This window comes from Opisthorchis viverrini (assembly GCF_000715545.1).
Source record: "Opisthorchis viverrini unplaced genomic scaffold opera_v5_56, whole genome shotgun sequence".
NCBI lineage: Eukaryota > Metazoa > Platyhelminthes > Trematoda > Opisthorchiida > Opisthorchiidae > Opisthorchis > Opisthorchis viverrini.
The window spans coordinates 1,116,742-1,138,984 of NW_008751713.1; the positions used below are offsets into that span (position 1 = coordinate 1,116,742).

Below are 22,243 nucleotides of genomic sequence, written 5' to 3' on the forward strand. Positions count from 1 at the left end.
ACGCTTCGAAACTTATTATTCGCCATTTGATTTTTTAAAATCCATTTTCAATAAAACATAGTTTCAGCTGGAAAGCTAGAGTGGAGTGAACAGTCATTGAAAACAAAGTGTTCTGAGCATTTCGATGCGGCTTTGTGAAGTGAAAAGTTGAGAACGTACAGGTCTTGTGTCATGACTACCGTTCAGACACGTTGTTCGAATGGAACACGAAATCGCATGACGACTTATTTTCACAAGATATTTTTCCAGATTTTGAATTAGATTTTAGCTGGCACTTTGTCAAGCAAAACTGACCCACAGAAAAGAATATTTTCAGTTGACTCCTCAGGCGGTCCCCCAAGACAAGGGACACTGTATGAATATAATCGATCCTAATGGAAATGTGAATCGTTACGCGGAAACTGTGTAAGTGGAAGATAAGATCAACCATATAAATTGAGGTAAAATGGCATATAAATACTAATTAACATATGAAATATCCAGTAATCCATTCGAGAGGCCCTTCGAAAATAATCCACCCCCCCCCTGAAGGGGCCGCGAAGGTGTCACCCGTCGGTCCCTAAGACAGAACAGCCCATCGAAAAGTCAAAAATCCACATTTTCCGTGGTGTTGCTCTTGGTTACGATTACTGCAGAACGCCTGTGGCTCCGGTCAGCCTACCATAAATACGGATTCTGCCGAGGACGCAGATTGGATTAAAAAAGCAGACTCATGAGTGAAGAACTAAATAGTAACTCAAGTGAGGTCGAACGTATCTCTGACACGTACAGGATTTGTTAACTTATTAAGGAACGGAACACCCAAATGCAATCTACATAAACGGGATTACTCAGTGGTTATCGTGAGCATTGTTACTGGGTGGGGTTGTCGTAAATGAAAACAATGCTATATAAAGGCTTGAGGAAGAATGGCGAGGGTGTGAACCTCATACCCGAAAGAAACACAGGGCTCGGTCACAGGTCCCGATGTGAACCTGTGATGTCCCAGTGGATATAACCCTAAGAGTTGCACGATCTCACTCCCCTACATTGGTCGGTTGGTCAACTAACAAATAATAGCAAAAGAGCACAACAAGAAGAAAAATATAATTGTGCCGTTTATCGTGACCGAGGCTAAATGAAGGGTGGAGAAAGACAAACCAAGCGAGCTGGGAAGAGATTGGTTTGTGTGCCCAACACCTTGCTAGGCCTTCGTGCCTTGCAAATAATACGCGACGGTGTAGCAACTGGGGGCGCACGCGCTAACATAGACTAGACGGCGCCGGGGGTAAGATAGATTGGAAGTGCCAAGGAGACATTACTTTCAAGGAACTGACGAATCGTCTCACGCCAGATAAACACAATAAAGTTAAAAGCACCTCCGTGGAAGGTGAGATAGTGTGTTGTTCGGATGTGAAGCAATTTCTCCTCGCAGGAAAAAATCCTCCAGACCTAATTTCACGAACTGTTGTGCTTAGCAAAGAGAACTACGTATACGACGAACTAGTTTCGTTGGTCCCATGGGTGTTTACTAATGAGGTGAAGAGTTGTAAAGGCTACCGTAGGTCAATGCTTCACGATTTCCTTAGATGATACGGACTCGTTTTGGTAAAATCTACTAACAACCAATAGCTTCTAACCAAAGGTGGTTACTTGACTGAAGACCAGCATGCGACTAACGACATCCCCAGGTGCTGAAATAAAGACTAATAGGCTGACAATAAAGGTAGTTGGAGAAAGTGGCACAAAAAACAACGCACACAGATACGTATGGAGAACTGCGGTAAATGAAGGCAACTCGTTTTCAGAGAAGACCACTATGTAACTTTCCATGCTGATTTATTACATTAAATGTGATTGCACCGCAATCACAGATAACAGTTGCATTTGCTAGAGGAAACATAGTGCTGGCAGCTGGCCCAGTAACAACGAGTGGATACATAACCTCGGAATCTCTCAAAGCGAGTTCATTGACTAAAAGTGAGGAGGTTCATGATCCCCTAAAACAGTGAACACTTACGCGAATACCATGGTCCCATTGGCACCATGCCCCAGCACGTGTTGCACATTGAATCGAATATCTTCTGGTTGGCCGGCCTCATCAGCAGTACATCCCGCCCAGCCATCACACGAGGGCAGGTCAAAAGTAGGTGGCAAAAAGTGGGGATCAGCCGTAAGCTTCCTCCGCAGGGACTAGAGGAAATGGCGAATGAAGTAATCAGTAGTATACACAATGCGAATTCACGCGGAACCATATCACATGGTAAATACTAAACTATATGATTGTACCAATCGGTCGCTATGTGTCCTTAATGAAATTTGGTTCGTATTTTAGGGTCAGATCTAAGGCTACTTCCTAGTCACGGGAAGATCAATGGTCGGAAACGAATCACAAACTGCTCTTGTACGGATGCACAGTCATGAGAACGAAAGTTCTCTCACACTAAGGGATTTGTAAAAATCTTCACAAGTGTAGTCTTATGATGTATGCTTCCAACCAGCAAGCAAACCCCACTTAAACGAACTTTTATGAAAGAACCAGAAAGAGTTTTTTCAGGCGAAATGCTACTAGCCAGAAGATGAACGCACCCCACACTAGTAGTAGGTTTATGCGTCATAGAGCTCTGTTAACCTTCATCGATGCATAACTGGTCATGCATGATGACAATATGTTTGGAAGAATCAAAATCACGTTTGGGAAGTTCGTTAGCAGTGGGAGATAAGAAGCGAGTACAAATGAATTTTAAAGGCGGATAATTCCAAGGGGTGGAGTACTCAAAGTCGGAAAAAGAAATAGCTGAAGCGTTGGAAGCAGATAGGAGCATTACAAAAATACTGATCGAACAGTTAGGAATTCCCGCATTCCTTAATTAACGAATCATGGTTATTTATGTTCGTGTAAGACGTGACAGAAGAGAGTAACTCAATCAAGTAAACAATTAATAAGTGACTCGCACATGTTTGGTACGGCTGTGTCTTGGTCTCATTGTTCAGTCATTTCAAAAGTTAGCACGTGACCGAGCAAAAAACGAAAACTGCTGTTTTCGCCGCCTATTTTGAAAAAACCACCTCACATACTGAGCATCCGTTGCTCATATCTCATGTTCAGAGAACAACCAAGGCTCGAAAAACACTAGGGAAACACTACTCAACTTCGTGCGAACGATGCTATATCGGCCCGCCTAAAGAAGGAAAAAGCTAGAGATTGGGAAATCAATATTCTACGCAGTCACCTTACAAGAGAAGACCACTGTAGATTATGATCGGATTAGAAACGTCGACCAGTGGAAACGGCTACGACAGAGCTAGCCAAAATCAAATTGGCAGACTGACTATGGTGAATGAGCGTATGAGTGACTATTTCCCTGAACGTTGTCACTCCTTCCACTCCAAATCATTCGCAAATAATGCCAGGATTCGTATAAACCAACTAGTCCTGCCTAATCTAATGGATTTCTGGACCGATCACCATAACGGCTATGTGTCTAAGCATTGCGAATGCCCTAAACACAGGATTTGCTGAGTACTTTGTGAAATTGAGTCACGAAGATAATTCAGAAGTTTTGTTTAATTTTGGGAGCAGTCGATCCCGTTGATCTCGTTCCGGGATTGACAGTGAGAAAGATCGCGCCAGGACAATGGACTGTGTGTGGTTAGAAGAGACGAACACTGCAAATGTTTACAGCAAAAAGACAACAGTATGAACTGAAGCTGCTTTCAACATCAATCAATCAGAGAGTTATTACCGAGCGAGTGGTAACAATTATCGTGTCCAGCCGACAGAAGACAAGGTGGGGCAGGCAGTCGCCGTCTGGGCTATTAAAGGTCATTCACCCTTGATTGCCGGATAGTATCCCGACATCCTATAATCTGTAAATATACTGGACAACATTTAGGAAAAGTAGTAATGGGACGGAATATCATCGGTATCTATGAGCTGTAACCGCGAAAGTGATGGACCAAGCAGCGACCGGAGTGGATGTGACCATCGATTATGCATTGGTGACGGTTGAAAAACATGGAATAAAAATGCCTCTGCTTGCTTCCATAGCTGTTTTTTCTAAACTCCAAAGTATTCGCTGATCACATTGCTATCAGGACTATCAGCCCTCACGACAACACGGTAAGTAAATGGCTAGTGCTCAAGTACTTCATGAGGTGAAACGATTTCTTTTTCGTACTCAAAACAGCTAATCAGGCAGCTTCTGACTCAGCATATAAGAGTTTTGTCGATGAGTCACTCCGATGTAGCCATGGGGGAAGAGGTTGCGGCGTATGAATGCGCTCTGGATAATGAACAAGGAATTTGGTGACAGTAATGGGGAACAGAACAAGTTGATCCAACTCAAGGACATTCTAGTATTTATTTCGCAATTCATTGTTCATTCTGGTCGTTTAAGATCTTGTTGTCACTCAATGTTTGTGCCAATATCTTGAAGCATAGGTCGACCAGAAGTTAGTATCATACTAACAGCTTATTGGTCATGATAACTTTCATACCATTACCCGAGGGAAGTGCTAGTACAACAGTGCACCGAAATTGAAGAACTTAAACATTTTGGACCCCCGGATGTCTGCGGCCAAAGGCAGTTGGTGCTTGCACAAAGTCCAACGTAAGCTCTTCGTTTAACGTGAGACTAGGCAGTGTGAAACATTCTCGAAAGGGTTTCATACCGGGAGTATCGCTAAGGCGACTAAGTATACACGATGAAAAAATTCACATATCACATAGAGAAATGATCACTTTCTGCCGAAATGTCAGGCGTACAGCCCGATTTTGTTAACTTGGGCGACTCCGCAGAAACCTACATAATTTAGTTTGACCGCTTCACAAGCCTGTTTTGTCTGGATACCTTGATGCTTTAAAGAATTATGTTTAGTACAGTCAACTGGGAAGGAAGGGGCTGGAGGCATGGCTTTCTCATCGAAATGCTCCTACAATAAGACCCAGATTATAGAGGATTTTTCAGGAGAATTATCGAATTTGTCTTAACTTGGGTACGTTACTCCCAAAAAGGCATACTGTCCGCATCCAAGCGGGGGGTAGCAGCAGACGAAATATGGGAATCCGGCTTTACACCTTAATCAGAGTGTATTCACACAAGCCCCAAGTCCTTCAGAAGTGTTCTAATGTATGGACGTAATACACTATTACTAAACATCATAAACGAGAGATTCAGCTGGGTTCCAACTGAGTCTATCGAAAAATCAAATTTGCTTGCAAATGAGTGTATTTGGCTTGTTCCTCTCTGGATCAATTTAGTGAAGAAGTCAGTTAAAATTCAATGTGATGAACATTCACGATCACGACATGAGACTGATTGGTGCCACGCTAAACTCATTGCTGTGACGAATCAACTGTCGCAAAAGACCGCTTTACTGCACTACCACAGCTAGAGTACGACAGTCTAGAATACAAGTGTCATTGTGTTCTGCAGACTCCAAAGTGGCATGAATTGATTGCCTGCTTATTAATTCTAGCTAAAGCTGGTGTATAAAAAGAATCAATATGGTTAAAGACAAGATAATGAACGGATTACACAAAAACAAAAACCAACCGAATGAAACTCAAGCGAACTTTGTCAGTCCAACGAAGAGAAAAACTAACCGGCTTGAAAATCCATATCAAAAAGCACACCAACAAGATAGAACCCAGTGGAAGTAGAGTAGAGCGTTTCAAGAAACCTGGTGTTGAGTCAATCTCCTGAACCGGATTATCTGAGATGGTCACAAGCTTCACTCGATCACGTTTTCCTGCGGGACCATCAACAATAACCGGCGGAGGAATGATGATGTTCCATCTGATTATGTGAACAGAGATTAACAAAGAAAGTCCATGAGATTGGTTTTAAGATGAAAACATATCGCTTTCATAATCTCTGGATCCTGCCCCAACATCGTGGGGCTTGTAAAATCCGGGATTAGAAATGCACCATTGCTCAAAATTTATACACAACGAATCCGACTTAAAATTAATACACCTCTGATAATCAATTGATACCGATTAATCTAGTGTACACAAAAACGCCCTCATCTTCGCGAGGCTGAGATCGACCTTGATCAACTGACACATTCATTGATTCTGCTCAACGCCGTGAAACCGACTAGTTCTTATATTCTGGCCGATGACGGAGGGGGGGGGGAAGTTCTTATATTCTGGCCGATGACGGAGGGGGGGGGAACAAAATTTTGCATGCCTCATCATTTTTCTAAATATTAGAAAACTGTGTTTCTTTAGGTGTGTTCATCGTCATCTCCGGTTTATAGTGGTTAAAGTGAACACAGAGGATCACATAAAATCGAGCTTGTTACTATCTATCCCGCGTAATGGTCCATTGGGATAAGTCCATATAGCGATCAAATCGGAAAATGTGTGCGACTCCATTGTGACAATAAGAAGACTAAATTACCACTAGATTGTAGAGGGGAAAAACAGCCTCAAGAGAATAAGCACTTTCAGTAGGACGCGACATCCCAAATAGTGTCTCTGTAGAGTATGGTCACATCATTTACATGAACAGATCAGTTGATCACAAAGATACCTGCTTCGAATGTGGTGAGGACCCGCAACCGAGAGAATATATCTTCATTGGATGGTAATGACTGACACTTATGTTGTATTAATCCGTGAGCATGGCTTTCCTGATGAATTTAATGTGAGGGGATTAAGTCCAGTTACAACGAGATGAGAGAGCGTTCAAATACACTGTGAACTAGGTTAACAAAATATATGTTAGCCTTAGCAACATATCATGAATATGGATTATAAGGCCAACGTATTTGGTAGGATTATCCATAGGAAAGATATGACAGCTACTGAAAGCACTAATGAAAAAAAGCTGTGGTAAATGAACGGAAGAATGTGCGCACGGGGCAGAATGTCATCAACTCAGGAAAGATAAAGGGTTTATTTGTTTGGATATCTTACGAAGTGTATGTATGAGACACTAACGAGAATTCAGCCCTCAGTGTAACACAGGAAAACACAAGCAAATCAAATTAATTCGTCAAATAAAGTGTACAAGGTACTATTAGCAACAGTTCTCAATATCTTCCTCCATTGTGGACCAACGGTTACCTTGTACACGACAACAGACAACCTTGAGCGTCACATGTGATAACAGCAGCCCTATACACATCTGTAACGGATCGAACAATCATGTGGCTAAAAACAAACTGAACGGTGAAAAATCCGAAACACGTGCTCCAATTACTGAAAACGTACATCTGCGAGTACTCGCAGGTTGCTAAGTCGACTGTTAACGGCTAACGATAGATAGGACTTCATAAACGCATTCAAGACAAGAGAATCAAACAACCTTGGGTCATGTAAGACCATGTGGTCAACACGCATGCACCACTACGAAATATGAACCTGAAGAAAAAACTAGGGCGGCGTAGTTGTTTCGTAAGCAACAGACGGGAAATTTGAGTAGGAGCGAATGACAAAGAGCTACAACTGTTTGCAAGAAATTACTCTAAATGACATATAGTGCTTTCTGAGAATTTCACGACGACACCGTACGTTTTGTCACGATAGGAATAGCCCCTCCAATTGATTGACTTATCTTGCTTTTTCGGCCCGAACTTACCTATATTCAAATGCGGTTTTTTATTCCTTCGCCCGTATTTTACTATGCAACATTTCGTAACATCATTTTCCCGCACAATCCTGGTCAAGATTGTTTGTGGTCAACAAGCCTACGAACTCGGCTGGACGCTACACGACGCATCACGTAACATGTGTATGCACGCATGATCCTAGACATTGGCTAGGATAGCCTGAATATGTGAACCCACAGTCAAGTTGGCCAAGCAGATTGCTACCCCGTCAATTATAGACCGTATTTATTGTTTTTGCTCCGTGTTGCAGAACACGTCATAGGAAAGTAATTGTATAATTTTTTCTACGCACTGTGAGATGAGTCGCGGTAGTATTTAGATCGACTTTGACAGTCCTTCGTCTTGAATGAGCTTAGAACTGCTGCTTGATGCCCGCGAACAGTTGTCCTGTCGCAATGTAATCCGCAGCGCGTAAGAATAAATGAGCGTTAATGAGTTGTGGACTGGGTCAAACAGATTAAACGGGAACCGCCAGTGAAGTTCAGGTAACCGCAGCAAAAGGTTTTGGTGAGTTTTCTGAGACGGTGTATTGCGTAATAACCAACATCCTGACTCGTGAGAGTGAGCGGGACAGTTCCTCACAAGAGAGAAGCATAGCATCAGTATGAAAACCGAACAGACAAAACTCGGACTGAATACGCGCATGAAGAATCGGTGTGTAGTGAGAGAACCTTGACAGGGTATGTGTGACTGGTGGAACCGGGACAGGATGGAAGCTTAAGGAGATAAAGACCGAAACATCACGAAAAAACCTTAGATTTCTTGGTGTGTTTAATGTCGAGGTAAACAATTTTTACTTCAAGGTGACTATTTAAGGAGAAGCGTCGCAAAGATATAAGAGCTGGAGAATCTAGTCCGTATATGCATAAATCTTTTCGACCTGAAAAAAGGAGCACAGGAAGAAAATCCACCGTTTTGAGAAACGAAACGGTACAGAAAAACGGTGATTTAAAACCAAGTCTATTCGACTTTCTATCAACCTAACTGAATTATTGAAAACGATCCAGGTCTATGAGAGACGTCCAGCTCAGTAATTTGTCAATATCCTCTTCATTCAACAGCAACCGAGCGTCAGTGAGACGTGCCGCAGATGAGGGCGTTACCCATTATGAGTAAATGTCGTCGCTACGGTTACCAAATCAATGGTGACCCCTATACCCACAGCATGTCAGGAATAATTTAGGGAAAAATTGGATAGAAATTTCCGATCAGGAAAGTTCACAACAGTTGGCACCAAATTCCAAATATGTTCTCCAACTATTCCCACAACTAGTTCGATTTCCAGGTTACGTTTGCTAGATTCCTTGTTCGAGAAATGTCCGCAGTGAGAAGCGAAACTACTTATTTACTGCCCACTTTGTGAAAAACTACGCGTAAGTAGTAAAATTATCGGTAGAAATAGTGAAAATGAGAATCGCAATGACCGTCTTCAAAACAAACACAATTTATTACCCGGTGTTTTCATCCGTAATCTGTCGCACACGCGGCAGTCGAGCCCAAAGTGGAATCTCATTCCTTAAAGACCATCTGCTGAGTTGAGTTGGAGGGAGCTCGTACAAGCCGCGCACGCCCTGGGACCAGTTGTCCCAGTTAGTGTAGGGGTTAGCTGGAAAGTCACTTGTCCTCTCAGGGCCTTCCAAGAGGAACCGATTCGGCGTTCGACGAATTCCGCGTAACGGTATACTAGACTCAGCCACACATGGCATGGCATACAATGGAGCATATTCTGACTTGTCCACCATCAAGGAGAGCCTTTAACAATGGCACAGTGTAAGAGGGCGAAATTTTAACGGTTACGGTGAAGGAAGAACGTAAATATTAGAATCCTGATCTGAAAATATACGTCAGCTTTACTTTAGGCTGGTAGGACAACTTAAGGGCAATGACGACCTAGTAAACCAGATTCGCATGGGGCTGATGAATATAGTGGGGTGGGTAAAATTTCCGCAAGAAAGAGCTACTTTCCACAAATGTTTGCTTTGCTCACCGGTATGGCTCTGGACCTTGAGTCACTAGCGAAACTTCAACCGCTAAATCCAACGTACTTTTCTAAACTGGTACAAGCCATCGGATGGAATCAGTGAAAGAGATAGATTACAGAGGCTCCCAACTTTGCTTCGAGAAAGAATGAAATACATCGATCACTGAAGCCCCGGAACGGTAACCGAGTAAAAATTAATAATAGTGATAAACAATATTGCACGGCAGACACTAACGTGACTTTTGGTTAGTTTGCTAATGCTAAATTCCAAATTTTCGTCTCTCACGGCGATTCTGACTAAACTCCGGTTGTCTGAAGGTCTAATGACCCAAAAAGTATCGAAATGAACAGCTTATCAGAGAAGACACCACGCCGCATAACAGACTGTTGCCCTTCCCCGCAGAGCAGATTAACACAGAGACCTCTGTGTGGATATGAAAACAGAAAAAAACAGAAATCATTCACTCATAATCGACGAAAAACTACTGCACAAACACCTCACCAAAACAAACAGGTCTGCCGAGAACGGCTATCGACGTGGCCTGGTAGGTCGGCCATAAACCATGTATCATAGTAAATTCAACCAACTATTAAGGTTTCATTTATCAGAGTGAGTGGTGACAGGATGGTAAAGTGTTGGGAGAATAGCCATTGTGACAGACGGATCCTATCCAATGTGCTTTGATATTTATTCTGGCTGGCGAATGGCGGATGGTCAAGACTGCGAACGCATAGAATTACTCTATTACTGGGGTCAATACCAGTGTCAATCCTCAAGGACTGTGTTAGAAGAGAACTCGAAATATTTGCTAAAAATGGCACTTCTGTTAGTGAACCATCGACCCAAGCTACGCAGATAGTTTCGCTTGTACCGGATTTCACAAGTCCAGTTGATCTAATCGGCACATTTAAGCAAGGTGTCAGTTACCGGTTGAAAAAAACCCTTGGTACACCTCATCAACCTCAGACTTGCTGGTCAGATGAGCTTCTTGCTCCGCCGGTTTTAATGTCGTGCCTTTAATGTCATTCTGATAATCGACGAGCGCATTCCATGATAGTGTTACTTAGCTCTAAATCATTCCTCGAAAAAACTCTTCTCGGCTCTTCTGTCTGCCCGAACTCTGACATGACTGAATAGATGCCGAATTTCATCACGATCAGAAGCTCTAGCCGCTATCCATCAGCGCTCTGTGACATCATAGACTCTTTACTGTCACGCATTTGAGTGATTTGCGTGTGCCATATTAGCTGCCACCTAATGGATCAGCGACTAATAAACTCAGCCAAGCTACTAATATTTGGACATATTTCCAGTGTGTCACAATAGTCTGCTTTTGCGAATGTGGTTTTCCATCTAACAACGGGAGCTGCTGATCGTGACGAAATTCGGTATGTATTCAAGCATGTCAGAGTTCGGGCAGATATCAGAGCCTACACGAGTCTCTCCCATGTTAGGCCATTTCTTCTTCGAGAAAAGATTTGAAGCTGAGTAACACTATCATGGAATGCACTAATTAGTTAAGCAGAATGACAATAGAGGCGCTGTATTTAAACCGACGGGACAAGGCTTTTAACTGACCAACAAGTCTGAAGTTGATTAAGTATGCCAAGTTACTCTCCGAACAACAGCTTAGTCACAGTTACGCGATACGATAGCTAGGTCAAAGCCATTTATTGACCCTAATCAACACGGCGCTCAGATAGGTAGGAAGAAGGGATAAACACCTAACATACATGGTGAGGTGGGTTTGTTACTCAGACAAAATCACGACAGACCGAAAAACTGCGGTCTTCCACAAACTCAAACTAAAAAGTAGAACAGCGGTGCGACATAACTCACGCAAGGTCCAAACTGCCGTTGAACTTTGCCTGTAGGTAACTCTGCAGAAGTTCCGAGTGCATGAGAAAACCAGGTGGAACATCAAGAACGTAGGTAGTAAAGGCAATCCGCTTGAGGATATGCGGTGTTGCCAGAGGGGATAAGTCAGGCTCTGATGAATCGCAATCCGCGAAAGCCTGGTTTTCGGAACCCTCACTGTTTCCGCCTGAGGGCCGCAATGGATGAAACTGTGATGTTGAATGTGTCGAGTCAGTATTCGCTGATGAAGAATCATTGACATAAGTGGATCCTGTGTTCTCGTCGGGTTTCGGAGTTTGAACTCGACGAATAGATCTGCATTTCTGAACACTCGTCGTGGGTGTCCGGACAGTGTAAAGGCCAACTACCGGCGAGGACAGTGGCAAACTCCAGAGTACTGAAAGGTTAGAGTAAACAGGTAGCGAAAAGATCTGGGCAAATCACTGAAAAAATATAAACATCCGGGTAAAGGTCACACTATGAACATGAAATTAAAACGTACTTTTTCGGCCTTCAAAGGTTAAGAGGCTAGGCTGAGTGGTGGCCAGATGTTGAATGTCTACGAAGGTAGAAAAAAATAGGAAATTGACACGATCAGATGTAGTTCGAGTAACACTCAAACGGAACAGTGTTGAGCTAGTTAACTAACCAAATGAACATCGAGTTTGTTACCGTACAACCCCATGTCAACTGCACAACACTGTCATTGTAACACTGGGGCAAGCATCGCGTCGGAAGCCAAAATAACACGATTTGAGATACGGGAAAGTGGTTTTAACATCGGTGTTTGGACTGCTTGAGTAGTCCGCGTAGTGGTGTAGATAGGAGAACTATTTATGCATTCCTCTAATATCCTTTACAGCGCCAACAACGAATTTCTAACCGTGTAGAACTCCACCGAAAAATCTTCAACGTAAGGCGATGAACAGTTCAATATCCATGTGTGCACCTAACAGCACAGATGTTGCTCATGGGGAGCCTCCTGACGTTGCCAGGTTCCCATATAAACTAGACCTTCGGAATGACGCGAACCACACCTTAAGTCCAATGGAAGAGGCTTTATTACTTACAAGATAGCTGAACAGGCAACACTGAGTCGACGAATCATCAGCGCAACCGGCTGGCGACCGTCGCTTATAAGCTGCTAAGTATTTCCCTGTGTAGGCGTGTGCACTAATGTTTCCACAGCAATGTTTTCGAAACAGAATTCCATCAGGATGACAGAAAGCTCAACAATCAAGCGAGTGACCAAGTCATTATTAGGGATCTTCTTCCATGTAAACCTAAAGGAGATTGCTGCTAGCAGAAATTATCCGAATCCTCAAGTTGGACTGGATCAACTGCATAATAAGCCAGTTCAAAAAGTACCATAATATATCTGTTGAGTGGGGTATTCTCTCAAGTTATCGCAACCTCACTTCAAGGTGAACAGGCCCATAAACTTCGGCAACAAAATAACATAAAAGGCTGATTTGGCAGCAACGTCGTCTGAGATTAGCTACTAAATGCTTCAAACTTTGCTTTCCTAGACAGTGAAAAGTAACTAAAAGGGGTCGTACTCACCGAAGTTCTGCGACTCGGTATCTGCGTGTGACGCAAATGTATTGTACGTAATGTTCAATCTGCATGGGGAGGGAAAGAAATGTAAGCAAGATGGAAGCACAGAGACTACTGGTTAAATCTTGAGTGAGCTTGAAATAAGGCCAAAGTCAGTGTGAGATGTCACTGGTTTCAAGGCTTGATTGAGTCATGTGATCAGTCACATGAAGGGATCTAAATAAGTCCTGAAACACTTGAGCTAACCTTCGGTGCATGTTCTAAGCTGGAGGCGCTTACCCGCATGCGTGATAAAATCTTCAGTATCCTTTATGGTGATCTTGAAGCATTTATAGCAAATAATAAACAGCCAAATCTACTCACTGAGTATTTAGACAAGGATCTTGATATCATCCGAGACCACAAGAAGATTGAGGATTTGCCGACACTACACACTCTGCAATCACCAGTCTCCGAAGCAACAGTCAGGATTTTCTTGGTTCATTACTTTGAGCAAAGTTGATAAGGAACATGTTCCCATTACTCTTGAATCAACTTTCGGAAGATTTCCCATACTTAGCGAAGAAATCCAAATCAGTAACCAAGCTGCCAGTAGCACCTGTATAAGAAGATGGAGGCCCACCTGGTTTTGTCATATTCATCGGCATGTTATATAGAGTTTTAATAGGCTTCATTTGTACCTCTTCAAACTGCATCTATTGCGACTGTAGATTTGTTTGGGGTTGCTCTGCTGAAAAATACAGCATGGATTGAGGTTGTTGCCATTTTTCAACTCCTGTACTGATCCTTGGCTTGTCGTTCCTCTGCTATGGTATATTAAAAGGCAAGGCGGCTAGAAGGACAACCTTCGATCAGGGATAGCTAAAATACTACAACTCTGTGCAGCCACGAGATCACGCTAAAACCCTCACGTCCGGGTGAGAAGCAACAGGCACAGTTCTGATTGACGTCTTTGCATTCACATCACTCTCGTTCGAACAATTCTGTTCTGGTTAGTGCACACAAAGGATAATAGCAGGTTGGAGCTTTGTCCTTAATAGAGCTCATCAACATATGCTATCCGCGTCGGTATTTGAAATGCACTAGCCACCCACCGATCATGAACCTCAATCATCACGTATGGACGAATGCCAGGACAGGAGTGATGTGAATGCAAATTCTGAAAACCTGGAAACTACCTAAAAGTGAATAAAACTGTTCGACAGGTTTCATATGTTCGTGACTCAATCCCATTCAGAAGTCCTGATAGTGGGTTGAGTGAATCAAAACGGCCAGAAAAGTCGCCAGGTTGCCGCTCGAGGCGTTGGACAAACCAATCACATCGCTTAAGCGCAAATAGGTTTACCTGCTAAGACAAGATAATTCAGGTACATCCTGCCTGCGTTGGTGGAGTGGTGATAACGCTTGCCTCGCTTGATATATTTCCGGAGATCAAGTATCGATAAAGCCTGGTGGTGAGCTCCAATAAGGTCAAAATCCCCCCCCCCCCGGATAACTGCATCAGGATTGTAACATGACTGTCCAGTCCTAGGTGGAGCGAATTCAAATTCTACAAATCAGCGACAACTTACAACTGACTGACTCCTCTTCTGACCGGTTCGCTCAACATTCGTCCAATCAACATAATATTGGGTTATTCAAGACATGTATATATCTACTCTTAACTGGGCCTCGAATTCAGCCGGTTTTTCGTAGTTTATAAATGGCACCAAATTCCTATGCATTTGTCGTCAGTTGAGGATTGTCAAAATGCTTGTCGTTACGCGTCAAGCCTACATGGTTCGCGTACATAACACCTGAGAAGCAACTGGTATGTAACAAACCAAATGACAATGCCAGTTACGTCACGTGTTGGGACTTTCGTCTTCTGTTAACGGATTACTAGGGTTTACCTGAATTTCCTGAATAACTGAATTCCAAACAGTCTGCTGTCATATGAAATACATGGAGAAGGCATGTACGGAGCATGCACAGAACACTCAAATATCACGGAACCAGCTAAGGTGTCAGAAATAGGTATTTTGGACTGGGACGGACTAAGGGCGAAGGTCAATACCCACCAAGATCGGTTTTAGGTGTGGAAAGACGATAAATGGGGGAACAAAAGGTCCGTAATACAGGGACAAAGAACTCGGGGAAGTGATCTTTGGAAGGTGCAATGGGGTCGGTCCGAAATACTTTCGGTACAACCCCACCAAGGAGAAGCCAAACCGAAAGCCAGCGCATTTGGTCAGACATCGAATGTCTACAGCCAATACCCCATAGAGTGCTGACTTATTATGGTGGCTGACAACCTGGAGAGAATAGAGGGTTTTGTTGGACGAACAATGTGTATTTTAATGGTGATGTTTGTTTTAATCAGTGGGAACCGTTGTTTTAAGTATATGTAACACATGACAATCGAACTCGCCTGGGTGTTCCTGTTGCAGGGTCGCGGAACAACAGATTATACTGAGTCCTTCCTAGGCCAAGCACGGCGTCTGTTGATGGCAATGGGGAAGTTTCGGATATCCCAGCAGAGGGATAAATCTGACCCGGGCATTGATCCACGGAAGTTTGATCAGCCGCTTGAATTAAAGCCCCTGTTCGTAGATCCAGCGAGACCCAGAAGTCATTTTTCGAACCTTCAATGAGCATAGAAAAATCACAGAACACGCAGTTAATTAACCATGCAACACAGAACACAAATAATTACCCGTTAAAAAAGGAACAAGTAGGCAGGAGATAACAAGAAATGTCATTATCGAGACGTGATTGAGACACGAGGTTTAGGACTGTCGTAAAACTATTGAACGGAATCAGTTCGCATAGCTAATCACCCGAATAGGTCAAATGGATTTGAGTGATGGCTGTACTAAAACCAAACTCTTGGACATAATTTACAGACTTTATGAAACGTTCGTTTACGCACATGGGTGACCCATATTTAGTGTGCTAGGATACCCGGAAGGACAAACAATGCATAAACTCTTTTCCTATTCGAACAAGATTGGCTAGAAGACATACGCAGAACAGGTACGAATACGCTATATATATATATATATATATATATATATATATATATATATATATATATATATATATATATATATATATATATATATATATATATATATATATATATATATATATATATATATATATATATATATATATATATATATATATATATATATATATATATATATATATATATATATATATATATATATATATATATATATATATATATATATATATATATATATATATATATATATATATATATATATATATATATATATATATATATATATATATATATATATATATAAATGGACAGCCGGTTGCTTTGTTGATTAGTAGTGCCATTCCATACATTTGAGCAGTAACTGTATTAGGCATGGGATATCAAACCAATCGTCAAAATCCCTACATGATCTTGTTTGAAGCGTCCGATCAAAGAGAAAGTCAATATCCACTGCCGAAAATGCAACACAGCGTCAACGTAAGCTAACGTACTTAACAATACCGGTCCATAGGAACTTCAACTAGCTGCAACTTTACGCACTTAAGCAAGAGGTAATGTAGAAAAATTAAATGCCCCACATAAATCTGTTTACTATCACCCAGTTAGGATATTGCTTGTAGAAGACGGTAAGGGTTACGGCAGGGTTTACTATCACCCAGTTAGGATATTGCTTGTAGGGTTACGGCAGGTCCATTGTAGTCAAATTATTATACAACTAGATAAGTAGTGAAGTTTAGATAGACAGGGATAAGAACCTAAACTAACCTAGTCATGCGACATTTCAAAACATGAACGATTTTCAACCTTCACTCTCAAGGGAGAGGGCTTTGTATCGACAACTCAATACGAGTCACCCAAATAACCCATACTCATATTCGGCGTTTTGAGCACATTTGTTTTATGGAAGGGGGTGTAACGTATGTGATGCAATGATTTCACTTATTCCGGTCACACAACAAACGCAGTGCTGCTTCATAAATACGCCTGGGACCAACCAAAAGGCAAGCTATCTAAGGGAAGAGACTGAGGAAATATGGATCCTTTATGGACTTATAAGCTACCAGTTCGCATACGGATTGCCTGTGTTCAGAACGGTGTACATCAGAATGCTTATAAAAAACAAAGCACGAAGAACGTTCCAAGTGCAATTGGTTTCTCCTTTGATGTGATTATTACAAAAACCGAACAATCACATTTCGGAGGTGAATGAATGAGAAAAATCACTTAGAATTACGCTATATATTGCGCGTAGAGTCAGAAGGATTCCATCTGTGCTATGCAGACATAACTTACCAAAAGTACGAAAATCCTTATAGTATGTTGGTGAACGACGGACGTAACCCATGAGAGAGTGATCCAGATGAGTAAGCAAATCATCTGACGCATCACTGGAGTATTCATACACACGAGCTTCGATTGGATCCACAATTAAGATGGGTCTGCACAAATCCTCAGACTGATAGTAACCGACTTACCCTAGGTTATATGTTACTTGCAGGGCCGGATCTGTATTAGAAAAAATTAGAATGGAAGCCGACACAATTCTTACCCAAATCTCGTGTCCAATTAATTAAACCAGTAGAACGATGAACGAGAAGAATTTCTCCATTTAAAGTATGCACAAGAAGGTGATCATCAAAAGGAACCTTGAAAAGAAGTTGCACTGGGTCCATACTTTCAATGAAAATTACCTCATTCTCTGTAGATAAGCGGAATGATGGGTGTGACGCTGTGAGGTGCAATGCGCATATCGATGGCCCACACAATGACGCCAAAACCAACAGAACAAACAATAGCTTCCGCATAGATGTCAGATCATTCCAAACGACGAGTGATAATGATTTGGTATTTCAAAACAATGAAATTTCACCACTGATTTTCTCCCATCATGGAGCGTAGATTAAAAACACGCGGAGCCAATAAACGCCATAATTGAACGCTGGAGCTGGAAACAATTTGACATTCACCATACAGGTTATCTAGACCAAAATCGTCAGTTTCGATGAGCAGTTGAAACGCAAAGCGAAGCGCCTTATTTCCAAGGTCCAGGGAGGAACAACCGAAAGCCCTGGTGGTCACAAGGAAAAGACCGACAAGAACTAACGTTTTTCCCCATATCTACATCGTGCCTGGCAGCTTATCAGATAGGTTGGTCAAGGTAATCAGATGATACTGAATACAGACACTGATAGTTCGTAGATGTAATGCACAAAAGTGCTCACGGATCCCTCTCAGAGCGTATGCTTCGCCTTGGTTTTCAGGGACGAGGACTATGTCATGAGCGTACTCCAGATCGACAATTTTCTCACCAGCAACGATTTGAACACCGGACCTTTGGAAGCCCCACCGTCCGCCTCATTATTTCATCAACCACGCAGTCGAAAAAGAATGAACAGAGTGGGCATCCCTATCGGACACCGCTTTGTTATAAAGCCCACCATACACTCTCACACCAAGGATGTGAATATATGCACCGGATTAGTTTCACAAACTTCTGGGGCATGCCCTGTTGAGCAGATGTAATAAATAGCACTGAACGATCCACAGAGTAGAACGCACCCTTCAAGCCAAGGAACACCCACATTATGGGTCGTCTGCAAGTATGACGTTGCTCTAACACCTGACGGAGTGTGAAGACGTAGTCAACGCAGCCTCTACTCGGTCAAAATCCCTCTTGATGCTCACACGTCAAGGATTTGCGTACCGCCGTAAGACGACGAAGGGTCAGTAATAAACTTCTGGTGCCCTGTTGAGCAGATGTAATAAATAGCACTGAACGATCCACAGAGTAGAACGCACCCTTCAAGCCAAGGAACACCCACATTATGGGTCGTCTGCAAGTATGACGTTGCTCTAACACCTGACGGAGTGTGAAGACGTAGTCAACGCAGCCTCTACTCGGTCAAAATCCCTCTTGATGCTCACACGTCAAGGATTTGCGTACCGCCGTAAGACGACGAAGGGTCAGTAATTCCAGAAGCCTTTTTGTAACAGGAGTCAAAGCAACACCTCTGTGGCTACCACATTTACTTCGAGTATCCTTTGCGAAAATGGGCACCACTATCGATTCACCTCAGTTGTCAGGGACAGCCTCTTTCACATAGACCCAAATAGCCTAGACGGGCACTGGCTGCGGAATCCACCGCCATCCTTGAACAGAGCAGATGGAAGGTAATCAGGACCGGCAGTACGATGAGTGGAGGTATGCACTAAAACACCTCTGAGGTTGAACGGGGCCCCACATTCATGGTCCACCTTTCTGTTGAAGGTCAGGATTACGGATTTGAGGTAGTGGGTAGCCAACTCAATTGCTGTTCGAGGCACTGCACCCACCAGGCCAAACCATCTGCTCTGGTGGATTTCACGGAGCCATTTTAGTCCCTAATAACATCGCTGACAGTATGCTTCAGAGGACCAGTCGAAAGTATCAAGTGGAACAGTAATTTTTGCATCTCCCCTTTCTTCGGCCTTTGGGGTCCATCAAGTTTCTCGGTTTGCACGGACACTCAGTTTCACCCGGCGTCGGATGATGCGTCGGGCTGACTATGGTTCAGGTCAGGAGGAATCTGTCACTGGGCCTCCAGCGAAGCCACGGTACTATAAATGATCCAATGTTTGGATGAGGTTGGCTGGGTTATACGACACAGAAGTTCCGGTGTTGATTAGCGCTTTGGATATTTGTTCCCAGTGGCCGTTAATAACCGATACTGGACCGTTGGGTAGGCATTCGAGGAGTCGGTTGAGATAGGTTCGTTTGATTTTTGGGTCCACTGGCTCCTCAATGGCTAATCGGGGTGTGTGCTTTTTGAGCAGACCTAAAGAGCCCAGTGAATAGCAGAAACTCACAAGTAAACGGTTCGAGCCCACGCTAGTATGCCAGAATGAACAGCAGGCAGTGTTCGACTCTTGCCATCGGTAAGTAATGGCCATATGGTCTATTTGGATTCGGGGCTGGTTCTTTGATTGGCTCCACGTTGTCAAGCGACTTCCGCTGTTCCGGAAATTGATATTGAAAAGTAACGGTTTGTGATCGGGAGCCATGTAAACGGGGCGATTTCCATTATCCGAGTACGTCGTGTCCAATGTGAGAACACCACCCGAATGGGCCTCGGAAGTGCTCAGTCTACCTACCTGTCCCCAGCGACCACAACGACGTCAGCTTTACTCCGTTGTAAAAAAGCATCTAGAGCGCCATAGAGACTGTCTTTGGAAGATTCAGAGCCAAAGTCAGTTGGGGCGTAAGCAGGCAAAACAAACGGTGCGATGGACCTCGCTTTCTCTAGATTATCAGTACTGCAAAGGAACAGTCTGTGATTGGCACACATCTGATGCAGGTACTCTCCGTTGTCCGTGCGTCTCTTATCCAGTTCAAAACGACCATCCAGTCGGGCTTCAGAAGCTTTAGCCTACATACCTGACCATTCCTGTGACCAGCAACCACAACGATGTCTGAGAAAAAGGGCACCTAGAGTGTCACAGAAACTGTCTTGGGCAGATTCAGGGCTACAGTCAGTTGGGGTGTAAGTAGATAAAATAAACACGGTGTGATGGACCTCACTTTCGCGAGATTCTTTCACAAAGGTTGACAAACGAACTGCGTAGATGTGACAGTCAACAGGTATCCAATCAGATGGAAACACTTCCGCTCGGTCGCTTACTACAATACCAACTCCAGCAGCGGCTTCTGCATCACCGGGCGCACCCGGATCCTAGAAGGCGATGGGGCAGTCAGATAAACTACAGCACCTGCATCCTGTATCGCTGTTTCCGACAGAGCATATATCGATACATAGGGAATCCAGCGAACGAGCAAGAGCCGTTTGTTGTCCTGCTTCCTTAATTGTGCAAAAATTTAAGACAGTCAAGTAAACCGGGTTTCGGTGTTCGGAAGAAAACTACGGAGTGCTTAAGGTTCTTACGGCAGTGGGACGCACGAAAAGATGCAGTCGATCGTGGTATAAGCCGAACAAGAAGGTCAATCCTAGTGATGGGACCTGTAGAAACAGTATTCAAATTGAGGTGGGGTAGAGCAGAAGAAGGAATCCATGAAAGTGTAAAAAGGCTTCCGCAGTAGCATGTTTTGGCCTAACTTTCCGGGTGACTGCAAATGAATCCCATGGGTATTAGCTACCGGTGGAGAGTCACAATCCAAGACTGCAGTTCCGTAGTTGCTACATAATTTAATCCTGATCACGCCGTAGTGCAGGCATGCAAGACAAATCTATTTCTTTCAGGCCTTCGCAAGCACGTCAGCCACACGAGTACAATGGCGGACGCAACTCCCTCAAACACCAAACGCTGAAAATTCTAAGGGAGCCGAACCATTCGCGTGGATGATAAAAGCTCGGGAGATGGTGCACATTGACACGAGAAACACCGTGCTACAAACGAAACAACACGATGATTGCCAAAATAACTGACGGTTAAACGCCAAATGAAAAATTTGGCTAAGTAAGCTTTTCGCAAAACTTCCGGTAGCAAAGATGCACCGAAAACTTCGAAGAGTGGTTTAAATGGCCACTGCGACAGTGCAGGTGACCGTAAGGAAAGCAAGCTTGAATCGCCCGTCAGTTGAAGAAATAAACAATATCTCTCCCGAAAAGTAAGGAGGTACACGGACCGAAGTTATCCAGAACCTTTTAAAAGACGCGGAGAGACCCAAGTTTCCCACATAAGAAAAGCCGTAACATAGAGAACCAACCTCCCAAACCTTTGACACTGAGAGCTGAAACAAAAAAAGTGATTTAGCAATGAACTATGAGACGTTTGAAAAGCAGAGCAAATATACAGCACTCAGTCCTCGCAAAGGTAAATGCTCACAGGAATTCGCTATATAATTGAATAATGTCAGGCCTCTCTGTTGCGCAAGACATACGGTCATGTCCGCTATTGTTGTACAACCAACCGGTGTTCAGAGGAATTCGACATTTCAGTTTCCGAAGCAGAGTCAGAAAAATGAATCAGTGTTGGGCAGAGGTTGCTGTTGTTCGGATGCTAGAGCGAATCCAAAATCTGCGGAAGGCGCCAGGTGGCATAGGAAGCTCGTTTCTCCCACGCCGTTAGGGTGTCTGACACATGCTTCGAAGATCGTGTATTTCGCCGCATCAGAACTGGTCCTGGCGAAAGCAACCTTTGAGGCAACAATATACCGACTGAGGATTTTCGATTGTGGTAAAACATTCGCTCATGTGGAGAGGCATTGGTGATGGTGCACGACAAAGAACGAATCGAATGG

General features: G+C 43.3%; 1 protein-coding gene across 1 annotated transcript in view; it reads right to left on the bottom strand.

Moving 5' to 3' along the window:
• The window catches only part of T265_13337 (hypothetical protein), a gene marked incomplete at both ends in the record, with an annotated part of 39,631 nt that extends 22,185 nt beyond the window's left edge, over positions 1 to 17,446 (bottom strand). Inside the window, 8 exons of the mRNA XM_009168411.1 lie at positions 2,000 to 2,172; positions 5,588 to 5,780; positions 9,055 to 9,354; positions 11,424 to 11,838; positions 11,944 to 12,000; positions 13,005 to 13,063; positions 15,397 to 15,622; positions 17,302 to 17,446. Coding sequence (XP_009166675.1) covers positions 2,000 to 2,172; positions 5,588 to 5,780; positions 9,055 to 9,354; positions 11,424 to 11,838; positions 11,944 to 12,000; positions 13,005 to 13,063; positions 15,397 to 15,622; positions 17,302 to 17,446 — 1,568 coding nt within the window. The remainder of the gene's footprint in view (positions 1 to 1,999; positions 2,173 to 5,587; positions 5,781 to 9,054; positions 9,355 to 11,423; positions 11,839 to 11,943; positions 12,001 to 13,004; positions 13,064 to 15,396; positions 15,623 to 17,301) is intronic.
• Between the last annotated feature and the right edge of the window lie 4,797 nt (positions 17,447 to 22,243).